General features: G+C 43.6%; 1 protein-coding gene across 3 annotated transcripts in view; it reads right to left on the minus strand.

Annotated features, from left to right (window-relative positions):
* Positions 1 to 24,036, minus strand: part of TRIP4 (thyroid hormone receptor interactor 4) — a 70,450-nt gene that overhangs the window by 13,651 nt on the left and 32,763 nt on the right. For all 3 annotated transcript variants that reach the window (XM_033189787.1, XM_033189784.1, XM_033189785.1), the window contains exons 10-11: positions 18,869 to 18,993; positions 17,385 to 17,476 (exon numbers count right to left, since the gene is read on the minus strand). In XM_033189787.1, coding sequence (XP_033045678.1) covers positions 17,385 to 17,476; positions 18,869 to 18,993 — 217 coding nt within the window. The remainder of the gene's footprint in view (positions 1 to 17,384; positions 17,477 to 18,868; positions 18,994 to 24,036) is intronic.

The following is a 24,036-nucleotide window of genomic DNA, read 5'->3' on the forward strand; positions in this document are numbered from 1 at the left end:
CTTCCTTCAGAACTTTGTTCAAATGTCAACATTTAGTGAATATTCTTGATAACCCTATTTAAAATCACAGCACCCAATTCCCCACAAACTTGGTACTCTTAACCTACCTCTCCAGTCTTATTTTTTATTTTTTTTTTTGAGACGGAGGCTCGCTCTGTCGCCCAGGCTGGAGTGCAGTGGTGCGATCTCGGTTCACTGCAACCTCCGCCTCCTGGGTTCACGCCATTCTCTGGCCTCAGCCTCTCAAGTGGCTGGGACTACAAGTGCCCACCACTACGCCCGGCTAATTTTTTGTATTTTAGAAGAGACGGGGTTTCACCGTGTTAGCCAGGATGGCTTCAATCTATTGACCTCGTGATCCACCTGCCTCGGCCTCCCAAAGTGCTGGGATTACAGGCATGAGCCACCACACCCAGTCCTCTCCAGCCTTATTTTACCATCATCTGATACACTGTAATTTACTTATTTAAAACTTTTACTTGGTCTCATCTCACTAGGACGAAAGCTCTATGAGGACAGGGATTTTTGTTTTGTTTACTCATCAGCATCTAGGACAGTGCCTGGTTCACAGCAGGCAATCAATAAATACTTGTTGAATAAAAACACAATGAATTGGCCGGGCACGGTGAGCCGAGATCGCGCCACTGCACTCTATCCAGGCTGGGTGACAGAGCGAGACTCCATATCAAAAAAAAAATGATTTTACCAACTTGTGCATTAACGTTATTTTATTCATGGTGAATACACACATGCTGGGAATTAGACACTCTTAGAACTGTAACTCTAAGTAAAAGTAGATATTACTCTTAATGTGTTATCCTTAAACTTGTGTCTTGGCAAGTGGTCAATACGGCTCTATGTTTAAGAAAAACCACCCTGATGTGTATTAACAGAGTAAGCAAATGTTAAATAGTGGGAAAAACTGGAAAAATTAAATAACAATAGGTTCCTTGGACCCATCATGCCTCACAGTAAAGACAAACATAAAAATCAACTTTCCCAGGTGAATCTCTAAGTTCCAGGTGAATATCCCTTTTCCTACTACTAGCACTGAACTTCAGGGAACTTACAAGAAACAGAGGTGAAAAGCAAAGTGGCCTACAAGGAATAAAGTAAAGCCTATGCATTGGATGAAGAGGTTATTTTTCATTATTAAATGCATTAAAACAAAGGGAGCTTGGCAGAGCCTCAGTACCTCCAGAAAAAAGAAAAAAACATAATCCCCACAACCAGGGCCTGGACACTAAAGACCACATTACATACTAACAAGCCGGTATATGCTTACATTGTATCCTAACAAGTAAGAGATATTTGGTCTGAAAGTCAGAAAACTAAAATGCAGCTTACCCAGAGAAAGAGTAAGAGAAGGGAGGTGAAGGATGTGAATAAGCTCTGGATGTCACATTTTATTGTATATTTATTATATTTATTTTATATTTTTATTTATATATATTTATTTTATATTTTATATTTATTATTAAATAATTATTATTTTGAGATAGGGTCTCACTCAGTTGCCCAGGCTAGAGTGCACTGGTGCGAGCACAGCTCAATGTAGCCTGGACCTTCTGGGCTCAAGTGATCCTCCTGACTCAGCCTCCCAAGTAGCTGGAACTACAGATGTGCCAACTTTTTTTTTTTAAAAGACAAGGTTTCACTCTCACCCAGGCTGGAGTGCAGTGGTATGTTTGTAGCTCACTACAGCCTTGACCTGGAGGGCTCAACCCACCCTACCTCAGCCTCCTGAGTACTGGAGACTACAGGTGCACACCACCAGACCTGGCTAATTTTATTTTTTTCAAGAGATGGGGTCTCACTATGTTGCCCAGGCTGGTCTTGAACTCCTGGGCTCAAGGAATCCTCCTTCCTTGGCCTCCCAAAGTGAGCCACCACCTTTGACTGCACATCCAGTTTAGAGACAACGCTAGATTAAGGGTCACTGACACAGCACAATAGACAGATCAGGGAATTTGGGTTCTAAAATCAAGCATCTAACCAAACAGATAAAAGACTCCAGGAAGTTGCTGGTATCCTTGCCAATGAGGACTCTGATTCACCAGGTTTCCAGCCTGAGAAGTAGGGGAGGTGAGCCTACTCTGCTTTCATACTTCACAAATTTCATATCTGTCTAACATAACAGGTAATTAACCACTAAACAGCCATTTTCTTCTCCTATCCAGAGGAAAATTGTTCACCAGTCATCTAAAAAAAAATTTCTTTTAGGCCAGGTGCAATGGCTCAGGACTGTAATCCCAGCACTTTGGGAAGCCATGGCAGGCAGATCGCTTGAACCAGGAGTTCAAGACCAGCCTGGGCAACATGATGAGACTTCATCTCTATTAAAAAAAAAAAAATTATATATTTATATATATATTATATATATAATCTCATTTCTTTTGCCATTTTCATAAGAGAAAAAGTTCATTAGCAGTTTTTGTCAACCACCACTGATTCAGTGGCAAATGGGCATTTTCACCAAATCTTCAGGCCTCCCCTTCATTCTTACTCATTCTTGTACTGAAATGATCAATAACTCCTAAACTAGTCACTCTTCACAACAAATTCCCAGATGATCTTTAAATGGTATATCTGTCTCCAGATATAAGATTTATAAGTTGGCCAGGCGTGGTGGCTCATGCCTATAATCCTAGCACTTTGGGAGGCCGAGACAGGTGGATTGCTTGAGGCCAGGAGTTCAAAACCAGCCTGGCCAGTATGGTGAAACCCCGTTTCTACTAAAAATACAAAAAATTAGCTGGGCGTGGTGGCGGGCACCTGTAATCCCAGCCACCCGGGAGGCTGAGGCGGGAAGATCACCTGAACCTGGGAGATGGAGGTTGCAGTGAGCCAAGATCACACCATTGCACTCCAGCCTGGGCAACAAGAGTGAAACTCCATCTCGAAAAAAAAAAAAAAAGATTTATAAGTTGTTAGTTGAAGAACTAATAACTAAAGCAACAATAATAGGGAATTCATTAACAAAGAACATATATTTGCTGTAGGCTTTCTTGGTTTGAATTTTGAGGAACTAGATAGAACATGAAATCAGGGTCTGAAATCTCATTAGCTGAAAACCAACTCCAAGAAGACTGAGGTGATAATATGCAGAAAGAGAGAAGGAAATGAGTCTGATAAGGAGGTGCAAGAACAAGAGATCCAAGGAAGCATACCCCGCAAGCAACAGTGCTCTGTGATAAACAGTTCTCATTTATATTTTCCTTCAAAGCAATTCAAGGTGTCACAGGAAAACTACCACCCAGGCCCCACTCTACTAGAAGATAAATGTTTTCTTACTTCAGGGTACTACTGATCATAGTACTTTGACCAGAGGACAATTCTATATTTGACTAGGGTTGAATAAAGATCATACCAGTTGGCCCAAAGTGGGATAGCTGAACTCCCATATACCAGTAACCCAATTCAAGTCACGTGCCTAATATCTAAGACAGGAGCTTCCAGCTCAATGCTACAGAGACAATTCATATATGCACCAGGTGAAAGGGATAAGTGATAAGACATACACAAATTTACGGATCTTATAGCCATTTGTGGAAGACAATCTGGTTGAAGCAGCTACAACCAGGTCTCATTCTATTCACAGTAACATTTCCACTGTGGTTTTCTGTGCCCTGTGGAATCATATGCTAGAACCTCTACATAAAAGAACTCAAGCAAATATATTTTCTCTAAAATTAACCTCATAGCTTTTCTGGCCTGATTCTTCAAGGCCTAACTGGGAATCACCCACTCATGACAATCATTTATTTTTGGTCTTGATTTTAATATAATAGGTTTTCACTCCAACTTAAAGCAGTGAAAACCAGAAGAAAACTGCTTTTAATTAAAGACAGTTTTGGGAGGCTGAGGCAGGTGGATCACCTGAGGTCGGGAGTTCGAGACCAGCCTGACCAACATAGAGAAACCATGTCTCTACTAAAAATACAAAATTAGCCAGATGTGGTGGTACGTGCCTGTAATCCCAGCTACTTGGGAGGCTAAGGCAGGAGAATCGCTTAAACCTGGGAGGTGGAGGTTGCGGTGAGCCAAGATCGTGCCATTGCACTCCAGCCTAGGCAACAAGAGCGAAACTCAAAATAAATGAATGAATGAATGAATGAATGACAGTACGTGGTAAGCTCTTTAACCAACAAAGTCCATTCTGAGACTATTACCTCAGAATGCTGAAGACTCCTCTTGAATCAAGGGCTGTGCCAATTTTAGATTTTATTTTCCCAATGGCTAGTCTGACTCAACTGAAAACTATTCCAAGGCAGTGCTCTGAGAGATCTCTGACTTCACTTAACATATCAAGGTAAGGTCATTGTCAAGCAATCTGGTGTTATTAATGTCAACAATACTCCTTTATCAAATAACATATCTTTTAGAACAAAAAAGAAACAAGTTGATCTTAGACTTCTCTCACCCTTCATATCCAGTCAAATTACTAAGTCCTATAAACTTTACCTCCTAAACATTCCAATCATCAGTTCCTTTCTCTTCAACTCAACTGACACAGCATTGCTGCAGACCTTCATCATAACTCACCTGGACAACCATGGTAATTTCCTAAATCATCCCCGTTTTCAGGCTTGTCCCATCCAGTGCATCCTTCCTACGGCTGCCAGGACAATCCTTCTAAAACATGACTTTGGCTGGGTGTGGTGGCTCAGGCCTGTAATCCCAGCACTTAGGGAACCCCAGGTGGGCGAATCACCTGAGGTCAGTAGTTCAAGACCAGACTGGACAATATGGTGAAACCCATCTCTACTGAAAATACAAAAAATTAGCTGGGTGTGGTGGCACGCACCTGTAATACCAGCTACTCAGGAGGCTGAAAGAGAAGAATTGCTTGAACCTGGGAGGTGGAGGTTGCAGTGAGCCGAGATAATACCACTGCACTCTAGCCTGCACAACAGAGTGAGACTCTGCCTCCAAAAAACAAAAACAAAAACAAAGTAAAACAACTTTATATGGGTATCTTTAGAACACAGTTCAAATCCTTTCACATGGCATTTAAGATTTTTCTTTTTTGTTTTTTTGAGATGGAATCTCACCCTGTGACCCAGGCTGGAGTGCAATGGTGCGATCTCAGCTCACTGCAACCTCTGCCTCCAGGGTTCAAGAGATTCTCCAGCCTCGGCCTCCCCAGTAGCTGGGATTACAGGCATGCGCCACCATGCCCCGCTAATTTTTGTTTTTATGTTTAGTACGGACAGAGTTTCACCATGTTGGCTGGGCTGCTCTTGAACTCCCAACCTCGTGATCCACCCACCTCAGCCTCCCAAAGTGCTGGGATTACAGGCGTGAGCCACTGTATCCAGCCAAGATTTTTCATATATCCACCATTGTCTGCCTCTCTATTTATTGTCGTGACCACTTATTGTACACCTACTATATGCCAGGCTGTATGTTAGGACACTGGAGATATAAAGGTGAATAAGACATAGATGGTCACCTAGGCCAGGCCTGGTGGCTCATGCCTGTAATCCCAGCACTCTGGGAGGCTGAGGCAGGCAGCTCACAAGGTCAGGAGATGGAGACCATCCTGGCCAACATGGTGCAACCCCGTCTCTACTAAAAATATAAAAATTAGCTGGGTGTGGTGGCACAAACCTGTAGCCGAGATCATGGCACTGCACTCCAGCCAGGCAACAGAGTGAGACTCCTTATTTAAAAAAAAAAAAAAAAGGCATAGATCGTCACCTAAAGAACTACATGTCAACATATAAATTAAAAAACAAAAAAAAAGCAGTAATGAAAGTATGAACACAGTAGGAGCCCAAAGAAGGAAATTAATCCTGTTAGGGAGGAAATGGGCTGGGGTCAGGGAAGACTTCAGAGAGTAACATCTGAGATTTTTTTTGTAGTTGTTTAGATGGAGTCTTGCTCTGTCGCCCAGGCTACAGTGCAGTGGCGCGATCTCAGCTCATTGCAACCTCCGCCTCCCAGGTTCAAGCAATTCTCTGCCTCAGCCTCCCGAGTAGCTGGGATTACAGGCGCCTGCCACCATGCCCAGCTAATTTTGTATTCTGTTTTTTTTTTGAGACGGAGTCTCACTCTGTCGCCCAGGCTGGAGTGCAGTGGCTTGATCTCGGCTCACTGCAAGCTCCGCCTCCCAGGTTCACGCCATTCTCCTGCCTCAGCCTCCCCAGTAGCTGGGACTACAGGTGCCCGCCAACTCGCCCGGCTAATTTTTTTTGTACTTTAGTAGAGACGGGGTTTCACCCTGTTAGCCAGGATGGTCTCAATCTCCTGACCTCATGATCCGCCCGTCTCAGCCTCCCAAAGTGCTGGGATTACAGGCGTGAGCCACCTGCTCAGCCTGAGATGTTTTAAAGGATAAGCAGGAGCTGTCCTAGTGGACAAGGGCATGGTGACATGATATAGAATGGTTTATTGAAGAAAATATAAATTTCACTTTCTTCAGGACTTGTCTTTTCTTAGAAGCTTCCTTTATACTCCCCCTCCCATCCCACTTAGAAGCTTCCTTTATACTCCCCCTCCCATCCCACTTCCAGCCATTCAAAGTTAACAGGTCCCTTCCTTCGTATATTCCACTATTCATATGATAATTATTATGGTTGCATTTTCTTGTCTCAGTTTCATCTAATATACTTAAAGATCTAGAGGGAATGGAATAATGTTGTTAAAACTCTGGATCCTTAGTATTTAACACAGTGCCTGGCACATGACAGATAATAATTAATGAATGTATGATTATATAATATTCTAAGCAATAATAAATATCTTTTTTTTTTTTTTTGAGACAAGAGTCTCACTCTGTCGCCCAGGCTGGAGTACAGTGGTGCAATCTGCTCACTGCAAGCTCCGCCTCCTGGGATCCAGTGATTCTCCTGCCTCAGCCTTCCAAGTAGCTGGGATTATAGGCACCCGCCACCACACCCGGCGGATTACTTTTTATTTTTTAGTAGAGATGGGGTTTCATCATATTGACCAGGTTGGTCTCGAACTCCTGACCTCGTGATCTGCCCGCCATGGCCTCCCAAAGTGCTGGGATTACAGGAGTGAGCCACTGCACCCAGCATCTTTTTTTTTTTGAGATGGGGTCTCACTCTGTCACTCAGGCTGGAGTGCAGTGGTGCAATCTGCTCATTGCAACCTCTGCCTCCCCGGGTCAAGGGATCCTCCCACCTCAGTCTCCTTAGTAGTTGGGTTTACAGGTGCACGCCACCATGCCCAGCTAATTTTTGTATTTTTTGTAGAGATGGGGTTTCACCATGTTGCCCAGGCTGGTCTTGAACTCCTGGGCTCAAGACCTGCCCACCCGAGCCTCCCAAAGTGCTGGGATTACAGGCATGAGCCACATGCCTAGCCAATAATATCTTAAATTGGAAGATAAGTTGCCATTTGGTTTACATGGTAGACTAGATGACAAACCAAGAAATCTTGAACAGATTCCTGCAAGACTACAGCATATTCCTTTTTTTTTTTTTTGAGACGGAGTCTCGCTCTGTCGCCCAGGCTGGAGTGCAGTGGCCGATCTCAGCTCACTGCAAGCTCCGCCTCCCGGGTTTACGCCATTCTCCTGCCTCAGCCTCCCGAGTAGCTGGGACTACAGGTGCCCGCCACCTCACCCGGCTAGTTTTTTGTATTTTTAGTAGAGACGGGGTTTCACCGTGTTAGCCAGGATGGTCTCCATCTGCTGACCTCGTGATCCGCCCGTCTCGGCCTCCCAAAGTGCTGGGATTACAGGCGTGAGCCACCGCGCCCGGCCAGCATATTCTTTCTAGATCAAATAGACCACTTTATCTAAGCCTTGGTTTACTTAAAGGCAAAATAAAGGCATCATATCAAGTAATTGATTCTACCTACATAAAACCTCTTGCATCATTGTTCCTGTCTTGCCTAATTCCACTGGCCTTATCCTAGAACAGATTTTTCAAATATCTCTATCCTGGACTACAACTGTCTTCTCACTAGTCTTCCCATCTTCAGAATCTCTCCACTTCATCTTCCACATTTCTGCCAAATTAGTTTTCCCTCAAGCAAGCCCCCGATCATGTTAATGCCTCAAAAAAAAACCTTCAAAACACTCTTTCCCATCCCACAACTGACATGCCTATCATTTGATAGATTTGAATGCCTATCATTCAAAACTATCTATCATCTGAACAAACCTACCTTTTCATTCTTTTTTTTTTCCCTTGAGATGGAGTTTCACTCTTGTTGCCCAGGCTGGAGTGCAATGGCACAATCTCGACTCACCACAACCTCTGCCTCCCAGGTTCAAGTGATTCTCCTGCCTCAGCCTCCTGAGTAGCTGGGATTACAGGCATGCGCCACCATGCCCGGCTAATTTTATACTTTTAGTAGAGATGGGGTTTTTCCATGTTGGTCTGGCTGGTCTTGAACTCTCCACCTCAAGTGATCTGCCTGCCTCGGCCTCCCAAAGTGCTGGGATTACAGGTGTGAGCCACTGTGCCCGGCCCTTTTTTTTTTTGTATTGGGTAGTCCCAGAAACAGATTAGGTTCAGAGGGACTGCCCATTTCATTTTTTGTTTGCTGCTTGTTCCTCTATACCAGGGGTGTTCAATCTTTTGGCTTCCCTGGGCCACACTGGAAGAATTGTCCTGGGCCACACATAAAATACACTAATGACGGCTGATGAGCTTAAAAAAAACAAGAAAATCACATACAAAAAAATCTCATAATGTTTTAAGAAAGTTTACAAATTTGTGTTTGGTCTCATTCAAAGCCGTCCTGGACCACATGCATCCCACGAGCCACAGGTTGGAAGAGCTTGCTCTATACTCGCACTTTTCTTTCAATGAAGTGGTTTGCCATTATTCTCCATCGAGGCCCATAACTTTTTACCTCTGTGCCTTTGCTCCCATCACTCCTCATCCTTGTAATATGCTTTTCTACCATCTCAGTAGGAACACTTGAACAGCAAAATCATAACTCTACCATTAACTGACATTACATAAGTTATTTTTTATTTATTTACTTTTTTTTGAGATGGAGTCTTGCACTATTGCCTGGGCTGGAGTGCAATGGTGCGATCTCGGCTCACTGCAACCTTGCCTCCTGGGTTCACGCAATTCTCCTGCCTCAGCCTCCCAAGTGGCTGGGATTACAGGGGCACATCACCATGCCTGGTTAATTTTTGTATTTTTAGTAGAGATGAGGTTTCATTATGTTGACCAGGCTGGTCTCGAACTCCTCACCTTGGGAAATTACACAAGTTATTTAACTCTTTTGACACTTTAGGGATGATATTTCATCTCTAAAGGAGGGGAAATGACACCCTGCTTGGAATTGTTGTAAGGATTAAAAAATAGCATAATGAATGTGGCACATAATAACTGATCAAAAAGTGATAGATTTCATTACTATCCTTCAAAGCTAATTCAAATCCATCTTTTTAAATAAAGTCTTTTGGGATCCTTCCCAGCTACCTTTCCCTCCTTTATATTTCTCAGAGACAGTCTTTACTTAAGACAGTTAGCTTGACTTTTTATTTTATATTTGGTTTATATACATATCTACCTAGAAGTCTTTCAAACATCTGAGGACAGAATCCACAGCTGATTCATCCTTTTGTTTCCCTTAGTGTCTAGAACAATGTCTGATTTATAATAGGCACTCAAGTATTTATTTATTTATTTAATGTATTTATTTTTATTTATTTTTGAGATGGAGTCTCGCTCTGTCACCCAGGCTGGAGTGCAGTGGCACGATCTCGGCTCACTACAACCTCTACCTTCCGGGTTCAAGTGATTCTCCTGCCTCAGCCTCCCGAGTAGCTGGGATTATAGACACATGCCACCACACCCAGCTAATTTTTTGTACTTTTAGTAGAGACAGGGTTTCACCGTGTTAGCCAGGATAGTCTTGATCTCCTGACCTTGTGATCCACCCGTCTTGGCCTCCCAAAGTGCTGGGATTAAAGGTATGAGCCACCACGCCCGGCCATATTTATTTTTATTTATTTTTCAGACAGAGTCTTGCTCAGTCACCCAGACAGGAGTGCAGTGGCACAATCTCGGCTCACTGCAACCTCCACCTCCCGGGTTCAAGCGATTCTCTTGCCTCAGCGACCCAAGTAGCTGCGATTACAGGCGTGTTCCACCATGCCTGGCTAATTTTTGTATTTTTAGTAGAGATGGGGTTTCACCAAGCTGGTCAAGCTGGTCTCAAAAGCCTGACCTTGAGTGATCCACCCACCTCGGTCTCCCAAAGTGGTAGGATTACAGACATAAGCCACTGCACCTGGCTCAAGTATTTATTAATGAATAAATATATATGAAAATCTTAAGAACTTCATGTTTATTTTCAGATGAAAAACAAAATACTAAATACATGGAAAAGTGTAAATATTCCCCATCTCTCTTCAGGATAACTATAACAGAAAACACAATGCTCAGCCGGGTACGGTAGTTTATGCCTCTAATCCCACCACTTTGGGAGGCCAAGGCAGGCGGATCACGAGGTCAGGAGTTCAAGACCAGCCTGGCCAACATGGTGAAACCCTGTCTCTACTAAAAATACAAAAATTAGCCGGGCGTGGTGGTGTGTGCCTGCAATCCCAGCTACTCGGGAGGCTGGGGCAGGAGAATCGCTTGAACCAGGGAGGCAGAGGTTTGTAGCAGTGAGCCAAGATCACACCACTGCACTCCACTCAGGGCGACAGAGTGAGAGACTCTGTCTCAAAAAAAAAAAAAAAAAAAAGAGGCCGGGCGCGGTGGCTCAAGCCTGTAATCCCAGCACTTTGGGAGGCCGAGACGGGCGGATCACAAGGTCAGGAGATCGAGACCATCCTGGCTAACATGGTGAAACTCCGTCTCTACTAAAAAATACAAAAAACTAGCCGGGCGAGGTGGCGGGCGCCTGTAGTCCCAGCTACTTGGGAGGCTGAGGCAGGAGAATGGCGTGAACCTGGGAGGCAGCAGAGCTTGCAGTGAGTTGAGATCTGGCCACTGCACTCCAGCCCAGGCGACACAGCGAGACTCCATCTCAAAAGAAAAAAAAAAAAAAAAATGCTCTTTGGATAAAATATATATATATACATGGTTGTTTCTGAAACCATTTAAGTGGGTACTTAGTACCCAGACTGCAAATAACTCTAAAGATAGTCTGTTTTGATCTAGAACCTCTAGTCAATGTTCCAGTCTTTTTTTTTTTTTAAATTTGAGACAGAGCCTCACACTGTTTCCCAGGCTGGAGTGCAGTGGTGCAATCTCTGCTCACTGCAATCTCCGTCTCCCGGTTCAAGCAATTCTCCTGTCTCAGTCTCCCGAGTAGCTGGGATTACAGGTGCCCACCACCATACCCAGCTAATTTTTTTTTTTTTTTGTACTTTTAGTAGAGACAGGATTTCACCATGTTGGCCATGCTGGTCTTGAACTCCTGACCTCGTGATCTGCCAGCCTTGGCCTCCCAAAAGTGTTGGGATTACAGGCATGAGCCACCGCGCCCACCCTGTCAAAGTTCCAGTCTTCAAGAGAATTCCAAAAATACATTCCCTATATCTCACTGAAGTGAGCTGTGATTTTAATGAATTGTCCAGGGTTAAGTTAGTTCTTAGTAACGTAACAATTTTTCCTCTTGTTGAGTCTCAGATAACAGCCCTCACAATGAGGGCTGTTATTGGAATATTTTGAGGTCTATATATTGGCAGATTTTCTCAGTACAACAGACAGGACATTTTCACATATTTTAAAAGAGAATTTGTGGACTGCATTTTGAATTCCAGTGCCTGGCTTGAATACTCACTATTAAATCCTTCATTTTCTAACTTTCTCACCTCTCAGACTCACAGACAATCCACTGGTGATAGAAGCTGATGATTTCCACAAATGAAGTGATACTTGGAATCTTCCTGAAGGTCTATGTTGCTTGTACACTTTTTTTTTTTAATTTTTAAAAATTGTTTACTTTTCTTCTAGCAATTCTCCTAGATCCTGAGGATACTTTTTCTAGAAAAAGGAACAAGTAATATTCTCTTCCCTACTGGAAGACTACAAGTCTACTGCTGTCAATTATTGGAAACAGGCACCCAGCAGTATAACTGCTTCAGCATATAATTCCTTGAAGATAGGGTCTTGGCTGTTATAAAAGCTATAAGATCAAATAGACTAAAGGGTCAGTAAGCTGGCAGGAAAGGAATGGATTCAGTTCAGAAGAAATAGAATAGGCCGGGCGTGGTGGCTCACGCCTGTAATCCCAGCACTTTGGGAGGCCGAGACGGGCGGATCACAAGGTCAGGAGATCGAGACCATGGTGAAACCCCGTCTCTACTAAAAATACAAAAAATTAGCCGGGCGCCGTGGCGGGCGCCTGTAGTCCCAGCTACTCAGGAGGCTGAGGCAGGAGAATGGCGTGAGCCCGGGAGGCGGAGCTTGCAGTGAGCCGAGATCGTGCCACTGCACTCCAGCCTGGGCGACAGAGCGAGACTCCGTCTCAAAAAAAAAAAAGAAGAAATAGAATAATCAATGACCTTGGAGATTTCAAACAAATCAGATTTTCTATTGAAGGCAGGGATATAAATAGCACAAACACAACACAGACACGTAGAAACAAAAGCCACCAACTCAACTTTTTTTTTGAAAACTTGTTAGGTCTAGAGAACTGTTCAAACCACAGCTGCTAATGGTTATGGATTTGGCAATCAAAATGTCTTTGTTAAAAAAAAAAAAAGTTTTAACTGCCTTACTATTGAGGTTACAAACCACAGCCTTGATGCATTGTTGCAGTCAACATGCTCCCTGCTGTTTTTGAGAGCTTACATCTGCTACTGGCAGATAAAATGCTGGCAAAAGGCATGGGCTCCTTCCAGGGGAATCACAGGAGAAGCTTTAACGACATGGCTCTCATCTACCTTTTTACCCTGAATTGAACCCATAGCCTTTTCTATATCACTTCTGCCTTCTCTAGGCGGATCCTCTGCCATTACTCGGAGGGTTGAGGGTCTAGTGGAATTGTTTCTGGCACAAATTAGTCATGCTGGCCATACTAGTCTTAGAAGATAAAAGGAAGACTAGTTCATGGCTCAGGGGAAAGCACATATTTTTTAAAGCCACTTAACAGTGTAGTGACTTGATTTTATTTTTATTTTTTTTTTATTTTTTTGAGACGGAGTCTCGCTCTGTCGCCCAGTCTGGAGTGCAGTGGCCAGATCTCAGCTCACTGCAACCTCCGCCTCCCGGGTTTACGCCATTCTCCCGTCTCAGCCTCCCGAGTAGCTGGGACTACAAGCGCCTGCCACCACGCCCGGCTAGTTTTTTGTATTTTTTTTTAGTAGAGACGGGGTTTCACCGTGTTAGCCAGGATGGTCTCGATCTCCTGACCTCGTGATCCGCCCGTCTCGGCCTCCCAAAGTGCTGGGATTACAGGCTTGAGCCACCACGCCCGGAGACAACTATATTTTTAAAAAACTTTTATTTATTTATTTATTTTTTGAGACAGAATTTTGCTCTTGTCACTCAGGCTGGAGTGCAGTGGCCCAATCTCGGCTCACTGCATCCTCCGCCTCCCAGGTTCAAGCAATTCTCCTGCCTCAGCCTCCTGAGAATATGTGATTACAGGCTCCTGCCACCACGCCTGGCTAATTTTTGTAGTTTTTTAGTAAAAACAGGGTTTCACCATGTTGGCCAGGCTGGTCTCAAACTCCTGACCTCAAGTGATCCACCTGCATCAGCCTCCCAAAGTGCTGGGATTACAGGTGTGAGCCACCGTGCCCGGCCTGACAACTACATTTCTTACACCACAGAACTCTAGCTCAAACAGAGACAAGTAAATTACAAAGGGTGGTCTTGATATTTTCTAACACCAAAGCTGCTTTTTTGCTTTTTTTTTTTTTCAGTCTCTCTAGTAGCTGGGATTACAGGTATGCGCTACCACACCCAGCTAATTTTTGTTTCTTTAGTAGAGATGGGGTTTTGCCATGTTGCCAGGTTGGTCTTGAACTCCTAGCCTCAAGTGATCCACCCGCCTTGGCCTCCCAAAGTGCTGGGATTCTAGGCGTGAGCCACCACACCCAACCCAAAAGCTACAACTTTTAAAATTGATAAACTCTTTACTAAACAAATAAGACAAAAATTGGGCTAACATCAATTCTGAATAAATTAATATGCTACTCTTAAACACAGAAAAGAAACAGTGGAGGCCAGGCACAGTGGCTCACACCTGTAATCCCAGCACTTTGGGAGGTCAATGTGGGTGGATCACCTGAGGTCAGGAGTTTGAGATCAGCCTGATCAACATGGTGAAACCCTGCCTCTACTAAAAATACAAAAAAATTAGCCAGGTGTGCTGGTACGTGCCTGTAATCCCAGCTACTGAGGAGGGTGAGGCAGAAGAATCGCTTGATCCTGAGAGGTGGAGGTTGCAGTGAGCCAAGATCACACCACTGCACTCCAGCCTGGGTGACAGAGTGAGACTCCGTCTCCAAAAAAAAAAAAGAAACAGTGGAAAAAAGCTCCAGAAAAACCAACCATAGGGAAAATGTGTATGGGATTCCCATGTCTGATGAAGCCTAGTGGCTTCTAGCTTCTGTTATATTTTAATGTTACATATCAGAGTCATTCATAAAGAGAGTTGCCAGCACCTCTAGCTGGAAACATATGGGAGGATTCCTGCACTTCTACATGCTGTTTGAAGCAACCTCAGGACATGAGACAGAATATAAGTTCAAGGAGAACTATCATGAAAAAGAGGTATCCTTCGGAAATCAACAAGACTTGTTTTAGTTAGATTTCTAATCCCTATAACCTTCATAGTATTCCATAGTATAGTTTCCTACCCTTCTCTACACAAATTTGTGGCACAGAGAAGATTGGCTGTCTAGAGATTGAAATCATTTGACCTTGCATCAGGTGGTGGTTTGCTTGATCAACAGATGAGAAAATAAAGCAAGGCCCCTTGCCAAAAACCATCATCCACACTGCCAGATGCTCCTGGGTTCTCTTTTAGAATGCAAATACATATCCCAGGAAGAAAACATAATGCAGTATGTTATAGTAAGCTGTTAATGATTGTGAATCTCTAAAACTGTAAAGCCTACACCAGTGTAAGATATTTTTATAGTATTACTTCTAGACTGGGGGAAAAAAAGGGAGTGGGGAGGAAGAAAGTAGACATTGAAAAAAATGGGCAAAAGGCTCAGAGGGATAGTGCAGGCACAAGAGCGTGGGGGATAGCCTCCATGTGTTTATGGTTTTGCCTAGGTCTGGATCAGATACTAAGGGAAGAACAAAAGGCTAGAACTCAAAACTCACACCAAAATGCATGCATTGTACTCGCACACATAATCAGAGGAGGCCAAGGAGGTAACTCACAAGGAAATGAAAGACATAAATCTAGAGGGATAACAAGTGTTAGTAAAAATCAGTGACTAGGCTGGCCACAGTGGCTCACAGCTATAATCAAAGCACTTTGGGAAGCTTAGGCAGGTGGTTCACTTGAGGCCAGGAGTTCAAGACCAGCTTGGCCAACATGGTGAAACCTTGTCTCTACTAAAAATACAAAAATTAGCTGGACATGGTGGTGTGTGCCTGTAGTCCAAGCTACTGGGAGGCTGAGGTGGGAGGATCACTGAAGCCCAGGAGGCAGAGGATGCAGTGAGCCAAGATTGACACTCCAGCCTGGGCGACAGAGTGAGACTCAGTTTCCAAAAAAAAAAAAAAGAGTAAAGAATAGAGAGGATAAAATGGCTGGGAACAGTAAAGGAAAACAGTAGACAGTAATAACAGTAATTAAAGGTAAGTAAGTCTGAGAAAGAGAATTTGCTGAGAAAAATGAAACCGAAGCTTTTTCTTCAGCACACTGGTGGAAACCCTATTATCTAAAGCAACTGTTCAAAGAACAGGAAAACCATACTGTTTGTGCTTCAAGGATGGACTTTTATTATTTTGGATTTCGGCTAGTTCTGAGTCTAATCTTAAAGGTCCTACATTTCAGGAATTTTCTAATTAAGTTAAAGTCTTTCAGCTCCCTCTGCTGTTCAAAAATGTACTTTAGTTATGTCAGTTCAATCTTTTTTTTTTTTTTTTTCTTTTGAGACAAGAGTCTCGCTCTGTCCTCCAGGCCTGAGTGCAGTGTCATGATCTCAGCTCACTGCAACCTCCACCTTCCGGGTTCAGGCGATTCTCCTGCCTCAGCCTCCCAAGTAGCTGGGACCACAAGAGCGTGCCATCACACGCAGCAAATTTTTTTGTATTTTTAGTAGAGATGGGGTTTGACCGTGTTAGCCAGGGTAGGCTTGATCTGACCTCATGATCTGCCCACCTTGGCCTCCCAAAGTGCTGGGATTACAGGCATGAGCCACTGTGCCTGTTCTTTTTCTTTTCTTTTTTTGAGACAGAGTCTCACTCTGTCACCCAGGCTGGAGTGCAGGGGCACAATCTCAGCTCACTGCAACCTCCGCCTCCTGGGTTCAAGCAATTCTCCTGCCTCAGACTCCTGAGTAGCTGGGATTACAGGCACGCGCCACCACACCAGGCTAATTTTTGTATTTTTAGTAGAAGCAGGGTTTCACCATGTTGGCCAGGTTGGTCTCAAACTCCTGACCTCAACTGATCCACTCGCCTCAGCCTACCAAAGTGCTGGGATTGCAGGTGTGAGCCACTGTGCCCGACCTATCAATTCAATCTTTAGTGATAAAAATAAAAATATATAAATGCATACATATGTACATTCATACATAAATACACATACCTCCTCCCAAATATGACACAGTCCTGGCAATCAGAGTCAAATACATTTGCCTATCATGAATTCAATAGCCTGGACCAAAAGCTCCAGAATTAGCAATAACAGATCCTAGTATTCCCACCCCCCAGTCAAAATGATTCAAGGGATAATCAAGAGTTTCTTCAAAAGAAGCAAGGTTTTGGTAAGGGACGAAGACCCTATATACTTGTTAGCTGGATTGTGGCAATAGCTTCTTTTTCCCCCCAGAAGGAATCTCACTCTGTCGCCCAGGCTGGAGTGCAGTGGCGGGAACTCGGCTCAATGCAACCTCCACCTCCTGGGTTCAAGCTATTCTCCTGCCTCAGCCTTCGGAGTAGCTAGGACTACAGGCGCCCACCAACACGCCCGGCTAAATTTTTGTATTTTTAGTAGAGATGGGGTTTCACCGTGTTACCAGGATGGTCTTGATCTCCTGACCTCGTGATCTGCCCGCCTCGGCCTCCCAAAGTGCTGGAATTACAGGCCTGAGCCACCAGCGGCCAGCCTGGAAATAGCTTTTTATACAGATATTTATATGCACCAGGCTGGGTGTGGTGGCTCACGCCTATACTCCCAGCACTTTTAAGAGGCCAAGACAGGAGGATCACTTGATGCCAGAAGTTCAACACCAGCCTGGCCAACATGGCAAAACCCTGTCTCTATTTCAAAAAAAAAAAGTATTCTTTACTCACCTGCTCCTTGAATTGCTTCTGGGACAAGCAGTCAGTTAGGTCCACACAGCCCAGAAGACAACCTGACGGATAGTCATTAGGAAATTCCACATCTGAATCAGGAATAACAAAAGGAGTGAATAAATTTCCTTCTTTGTGATGATCTTGGAACTCAGGAATCTGTTTTCAGTTCTGAACAAACATTAATAACTTTTTCCATTATCTATTTGTAGACATAAGGTAAACAGTGAGATTTACTTGGCACAACTGTTTGCATTTTAGCAAAAAAATCTAGTGAGTGGCTCGCTTAGTGCACTATCCACATGTTAAGGTAGAAAATTTTTCCTTTGCCCTCATACCATCAGGTTCAAGGACCCCACATATTCATCCTAAAACAAATCGATTTACTCTACGCCATTGGATCAGATTGGAGTTTGGCAGTGATGAGTTTTGGAAGCAAAGTAAGGCAGTCACAGGTGACAAGAAAAACAAATAAACAAATAAACATCAAAATGTGGTTAAAACCGTAAGAATGAATGTCTTTAAAACAAGCCAGTCATATTAATCGAAATAGAAGTGTGCTTTCAGGCCGGGCGCAGTGGCTCACATCTGTAACCCCAGCACTTTGAGAGGCCAAGACAGGCAGATCACTTGAGGTCAGGAGCTCAAGACCAGCCTGGCCAACGTGGTGAAACCCTGTCTCTACTAAAAACACAAAAAATTAGCTGGGTGTGGTGGCGGGCACGTGTGGTCCCAGCTACTCGGAAGGTTGAGGCAGGAGAATCACTTGAACCTGGAAGGCGGAGTTTGCAGTGAGGAGAGATCGCACCACTGCACTCCAGCCTGGATTGCAGAACGAGACTCTGTCTCAAAAAAAAAATAAAAAAGAAAAGTGCTTTTAAGGAAGCATGAACTTTTTATTCCTAGTGATTCTTTGGGCCTCATTTCTTAAAAACCTTTAAAGATGGTTGTGTAGTTGTCCTTTTATTCTACCCTCAAAACAACTGTATGAGCTGGATAAGAGGAAGGAAAAACAGGATGCCCAAAGGTCAGAAGTCTTTTTAAGGATCCAAAGTTAGTATTCTTGGGGTGATTCCCAAAATACGTTGCTTAAGTCAATCAAGTTTGATGTGTCCAAATCCAATAGTAGGTGTCTATTTAGGCCACTCTCAATGAAAATTCCTATATGTGGTTGTTCTTCCCAATGTAAGGATCTCAGAGTTTACAGCAGTCATTTTAACTTTAGAGTAAAGATGTTGATTTTCTCAGATAAAAAAATGAAAACTAGTTGATTTCTTGTGTTGGAAATTGATATTTTTATTTGCACTGTTCTGACAGATTAATGCTTTGAACGCTGTCAATGATTTTACCACTAAACAAACATATACAAAGATTAAGTCTCTTTTAACAAAGAAAAAGCCAAAGAAAGAAGGAAGTGAAAGAAGATGAACGTCAATGACTTCTCTCCACAAAGTAAAAGTGAAAGAAGAACATACGGCTCTTACCTTTCCCACGAAGAAGACGATATGTAGCCTGGAGTTCTGAGACTTCTTGAGGGGAGGGTTTTTTAGCTGTGGCTGCTATCCAAAGTCGTCCTCTGTGGGGGGTGTACCAGGATCTGCCCTCCACCCTTAAACAAATAAAAATTTAGTGGAAAGGATCTAAATTCTAGTTTCCTGGAATATCCCATAATATATAACAAATCCTATAGCAGATTATCCAGTTGAACCAAGAGGTCTATGGATGATGTCTTACCAAGAGGAATATCTTTTGTCAAAAACATTTTCCTCTGACGATACCTTTCGCTTGAGGATGAACTCTGTCCACTAGTTTCTCTTCCATCAGAATAGCAACAAGTCATCTCTCTCAACTCCTGACTGCTTTTCACCTGATCCCTACAACTCAGATTTGGAGCCCTCACCAGTCTTGGTGCTTCTACAATACAAATCGTATATATTCAAGGCATACAGTCATATCAGAGATATGGAAATCCTTGCCCTTGAGTCAAAGGCTAACCTTTCCCTAGAAGATTAGTTGATTTGTTCTCCAACCTGACGGAAAAATCCTCACCTACACATAACTCCCAAGAATGTAACTTTTTATTTATTATTTAAAATAATTTAAGTAAATAAAAATGCTTATCTTTACTCTTTCAATTAGAACCACACCCATTTCTTTTTCTTTTTTTTTTTTTTTTGAGATGGAGTCTCGCTCTGTCGCCAGGCTGGAGAGCAGTGGCGCGACTTCGGCTCACTGCAACCTCTGCCTCCCGGGTTCAAGTGATTCTCCTGCCTCAGCCTCCTGACTAGCTGGGACTATAGGCACCCGCCACCACGCCCAGCTAATTTTTGTATTTTCAGTAGATACAGGATTTCACTATGTTGGTCAGGATGGTCTCAATCTCTTGACCTCGTGATCTGCCTTAGCCTCCCAAAGTGCTGGGATTACAGGCGTGAGCCACCATGCCCGTCCCCATTTGCATTTTTAAATTGTATTCAGGGTTTTCTTTGTGGATTATTAAACAACTTGTGAAGTAGTTTGAAAGAACCTGTAAGGAGAATAACAGAATGCATTCAGGAGAACTTAATTGCTAATTGCTACTTTCCAAGGGTTACAAAAAGATGTTTCTCTTTCCCCTCCCACCAAATTAAATAAAGTACCTTGATAATATGTCCCTCTTATCCCATTCTTATAATGGAAAATGGTGTTATGAATTTTTCATATCCTTGGTTTCCCAACATAGATAAATTGGAAGAGTGCCAGGCACATAGTAGGTGCACGATATTGGAAATGGACCAATGTATATCTTCCCTCTAGGCCAAATAACCTGAAGAATTACTGGGAAAATCGTCCCACAAATGTGGCAAATCCACCTCCTTTATTTCTATGGGAATAAAATAAAGTGACTGTGCACTAGATGCTGCTCATTCTGTTCAATTCTGTGAGAAAATTTAAATAACAGATCCAAATAGGATGAGAGAAATGCAAACACTCTGATTCCCTTAGCAGAAGGCAAGTTGTTTAGTTTTCTACTTTGGAAAAGCAAGACACCTAAATTGCAGAAAACTCTATGAGAAGAACAGACATCTAAGGGTTTGATCATCCTGGAGCAGAAGCGGATTCCCATGCACTTGTTCCAATGGCATTTACAGACATGAACTATGAAACAATTAGGAGCCAAAGCAAGAAAACCTGACCTCCGAGAGGGGAGATAAGGTGTAGTCCACCTTAACAAAATAGAGAAATGGCATCTAATAGTGAAACTACCAAAGTAGCAATTATTATGCCTAAATGCTGATTATCATTTGTCTTTAAGGAAAGTAGAGAAATGTCTGAAGCCTGAACAGTAGAGAGGAAAGAGCACTCTGAAAACCAGAACTCTAGTTCCATCTCTGTCATTAACTAGCTTCATATTTCAGGGCAATCTATTTTACCTTTGCCTGCTTCAGTATCCTCATTTGTCAAAGACTATAATAATACTGGCCTAATCTATAGTCATATCTTGCTTAACAATGGGGATATGTCCTAAGAAATGTGTCTTTGGGCAATTTCATTGGCTGAACTTACACAAACTAGATGGTATAACCTACTACACACCTAGGCTACGGTATAGCCTCTTGCTCTTTTTTTTTTTTTTTTTTTTTGAGACTGAGTCTCACTCTGTCACCCAGACAATCTCGGCTCACTGCAGCCTCCACCTCCTGGGTTCAAGCAATTCTCCTGCCTCAGCCTCCCGAGTAGCTAGAATTACAGGCACACGCCACCACGCCCAGCTAATTTTTATATTTTTAGTAGAAATAGGGTTTCGCCATGTTGGCTAGGATGGTCTTGAACTCCTGAACTCAGGTAATCTACCCACCTTGGCCTCCCAAAGTGCTGGGATTATAGGAGTGAGCCACCGTGCTGGCAGCCTCTTGTTCTTAAGTTACAAACTTGTACGGCATGTTACTGTACAGAATACTGTAGGCAACTGGAACACAGTGGTAACTATGTATATATGTAAATATATCTAGACATAGAAAAAGTACAGTAAAGGCTAAGCACGGTGGCTCATGCCTGTAATCCCAACACTTTAGGAGGTGGAGGCAGGTGGATCACTTGAGGTCAGGTGTTTGAGACTAGCCTGGCCAACAGGGCAAAACCCCATCTCTACTAAAAATACAAAAATTAGCCGGGCGTGGTGGTGCACGTCTGTAATCCCAGCTACTCAAGAGGATGAGGCAGGAGAATGCTTGAACCTGGAAGGCAGAAGTTGCAGCAAGCCGAGATCACGCCACTGCACTCCAGCCTGGGCAACAGAGCGATATCCTGTCTAAAAAAAGAAAAGAAAGAAAAGGAAAGAAAAGAAAAAAGAAAAGAAAAGAAAAGGAGGTACTGTAAAAAAATAAGGGATTATAATTTTTTTTTTTTTCAGATGGAGTCTTGCTCTGTCGCCCAGGCTGGAGTGCAATGGCATAATCTTGGCTCACTGCAACCTCCACCTCCCGGGTTCAAGAAATTCTCCTGCCTCAGCCTCCCGAGTAGCTGGGATTACAGGCATGCACCACTATGCCTGGCTAATTTTTATATTTTTAGTAAATAAGGGGTTTCACCATGACCTTGTGATCCGCCTGCCTCGGCCTCCCAAAATGCTGGAATTACAGGAGTGAGCCACCATGACCAGCCAGTATTATAATCTTATGGGACCACTGTTGTACATGTGTTCCATTACTAATTGAAAAATTGTTATGCAGGCTGGGCGCGGTGGCTCAAGCCTGTAATCCCAGCACTTTGGGAGGCCGAGACGGGCGGATCACGAGGTCAGGAGATCGAGACCATCCTGGCTAACACGGTGAAACCCCGTCTCTACTAAAAAATACAAAAAATTAGCCGGGCGAGGTGGCGGGCACCTGTAGTCCCGGCCACTCGGGAGGCTGAGGCAGGAGAATGGCATGAACTCGGGAGGCGGAGCTTGCAGTGAGCTGAGATCCAGCCACAGCACTCCAGCCTGGGTGGCAGAGCAAGACTCCATCTCAAAAAAAAAAAAAAAAAGTTGTTATGCAGCAGCACATGACTGTATTTCACAGAGCTACTGCTTTGAAAACTAAAATCCTATTTAAATATAAGGTATTTTTACTGTTATGAGTTGGGACATTGCCAGGTATATAAAATTCTAATAGAAAAAAGTAAGAAATGGCTGGCATAGTGGCTCACGCCTGTAATCCCAGCACTTTGGGAGGCTGAGGTGGGCCGATCATGAGATCAGGAGATCCAAGACCATCCTGGCTAACACGGTGAAACCCCGTCTCTACTAAAAATACAAAAAAAAAAAAAAAAAAAAAAAAAAAGAAAATTTGCTGGGTGTGGTGGTGGGCACCCGTAGTCCCAGCTACTCGGATGGCTGAGGCAGGAGAATGGTGTGAACCTGGGAGGCGGAGCTTGCAGTGAGCCAAGATCGCGCCACACTGCACTCCAGCCAGGGTGACAGAGCGAGACTCCATCTCAAAAAAAAAAAAAAAGAAATAAGAAGGGAAAGAAGTATGTTGTAATGATAAGTGAAAGAAAAAAAAACACAAACATATATATCATGCTCTCATCATTTAACAATTTACACAAGAAAAACAGAAACAGCCCGGCGCAGTGGCTCACGCCTGTAATCCCAGCACTTTGGGAGGCTGAGGCAGTCAGATCACCTGAGTTTGGGAGTTTGAGACCAGCCTGACCAACATGGAGAAACCTCATCTCTACTAAAAATACAAAATTAGTCGGGCATGGTGGCACATGCATGTAATCCCAGCTATTTAGGAGGCTGAGGCAGGAGAATGACTTGAACCCGGGAGGTGGAAGTTGCAGTGAGCTGATAACACACCATTGCACTACAGCCTGGGAAACAAGAGCAAAACTTGGTCTCAAAAAAAAAAAAAGAAAGAAAGCAGGCACAGTGGCTCACACCTGTAATCCCAGCACTTTGGGAGGCCAAGGTGGGCGGATCACGGTATCAGGAGTTCGAGACCAGTCTGACCAACATGGTGAAACCCCATCTCTACTGAAAATACAAAAATTAACCAGGCATGGTGGCAGGCGCCTATAATCCCAGCTACTTGGGAGGCTGAGGCAGGGGAATTGCTTGAACCCAGGAGGCGGAGGTTGCAGTGAGCCGATATTGGGCCACTGCACTTCAGCCTGGGCGACAGAACAAGACTCCGTCTCAAAAAATATATAAATAAATAAAATAAAAATAGAAACACTCCAAAATGCTAATAACAGCAGTTTCTTGGTGTGGGACTACAAGTAATCTTTCTTTTTCTAGCTACTTTTCTGTGCTTTACAGCTTTCCATTTACATGTATAATAAAAGCCAAGAAAAACACTTTTTAAAAACCGAATTAAGAAAAAAACATGCTGGGCACGGTGGCTCATGCCTGTAATCCCAGCACTTTGGAAGGCCAAGGCAGGTGGATCACAAGGTCAGGAGATCGAGACCATCCTGGCTAACACAGTGAAACCCTGTCTCTACTAAAAATGCAAAAAATCATCCAGGTGTGGTGCTGAGTGCCTGTAGTTCCAGTTACCTGGAAGGCTGAGGCAGGAGAATGGCGTGAACCCGGGAGGCGGAGGTTGCAACGAGCTGAGACCACGCCACTGCACTCCAGCCTGGGCGACAGAGTGAGACTCCATCTCAAAAAAAAAAAAAA

The sequence above is a fragment of the Trachypithecus francoisi genome, unplaced genomic scaffold (assembly GCF_009764315.1).
Source record: "Trachypithecus francoisi isolate TF-2019V2 unplaced genomic scaffold, Tfra_2.0 Lachesis_group3, whole genome shotgun sequence".
Classification (NCBI taxonomy): domain Eukaryota; kingdom Metazoa; phylum Chordata; class Mammalia; order Primates; family Cercopithecidae; genus Trachypithecus; species Trachypithecus francoisi.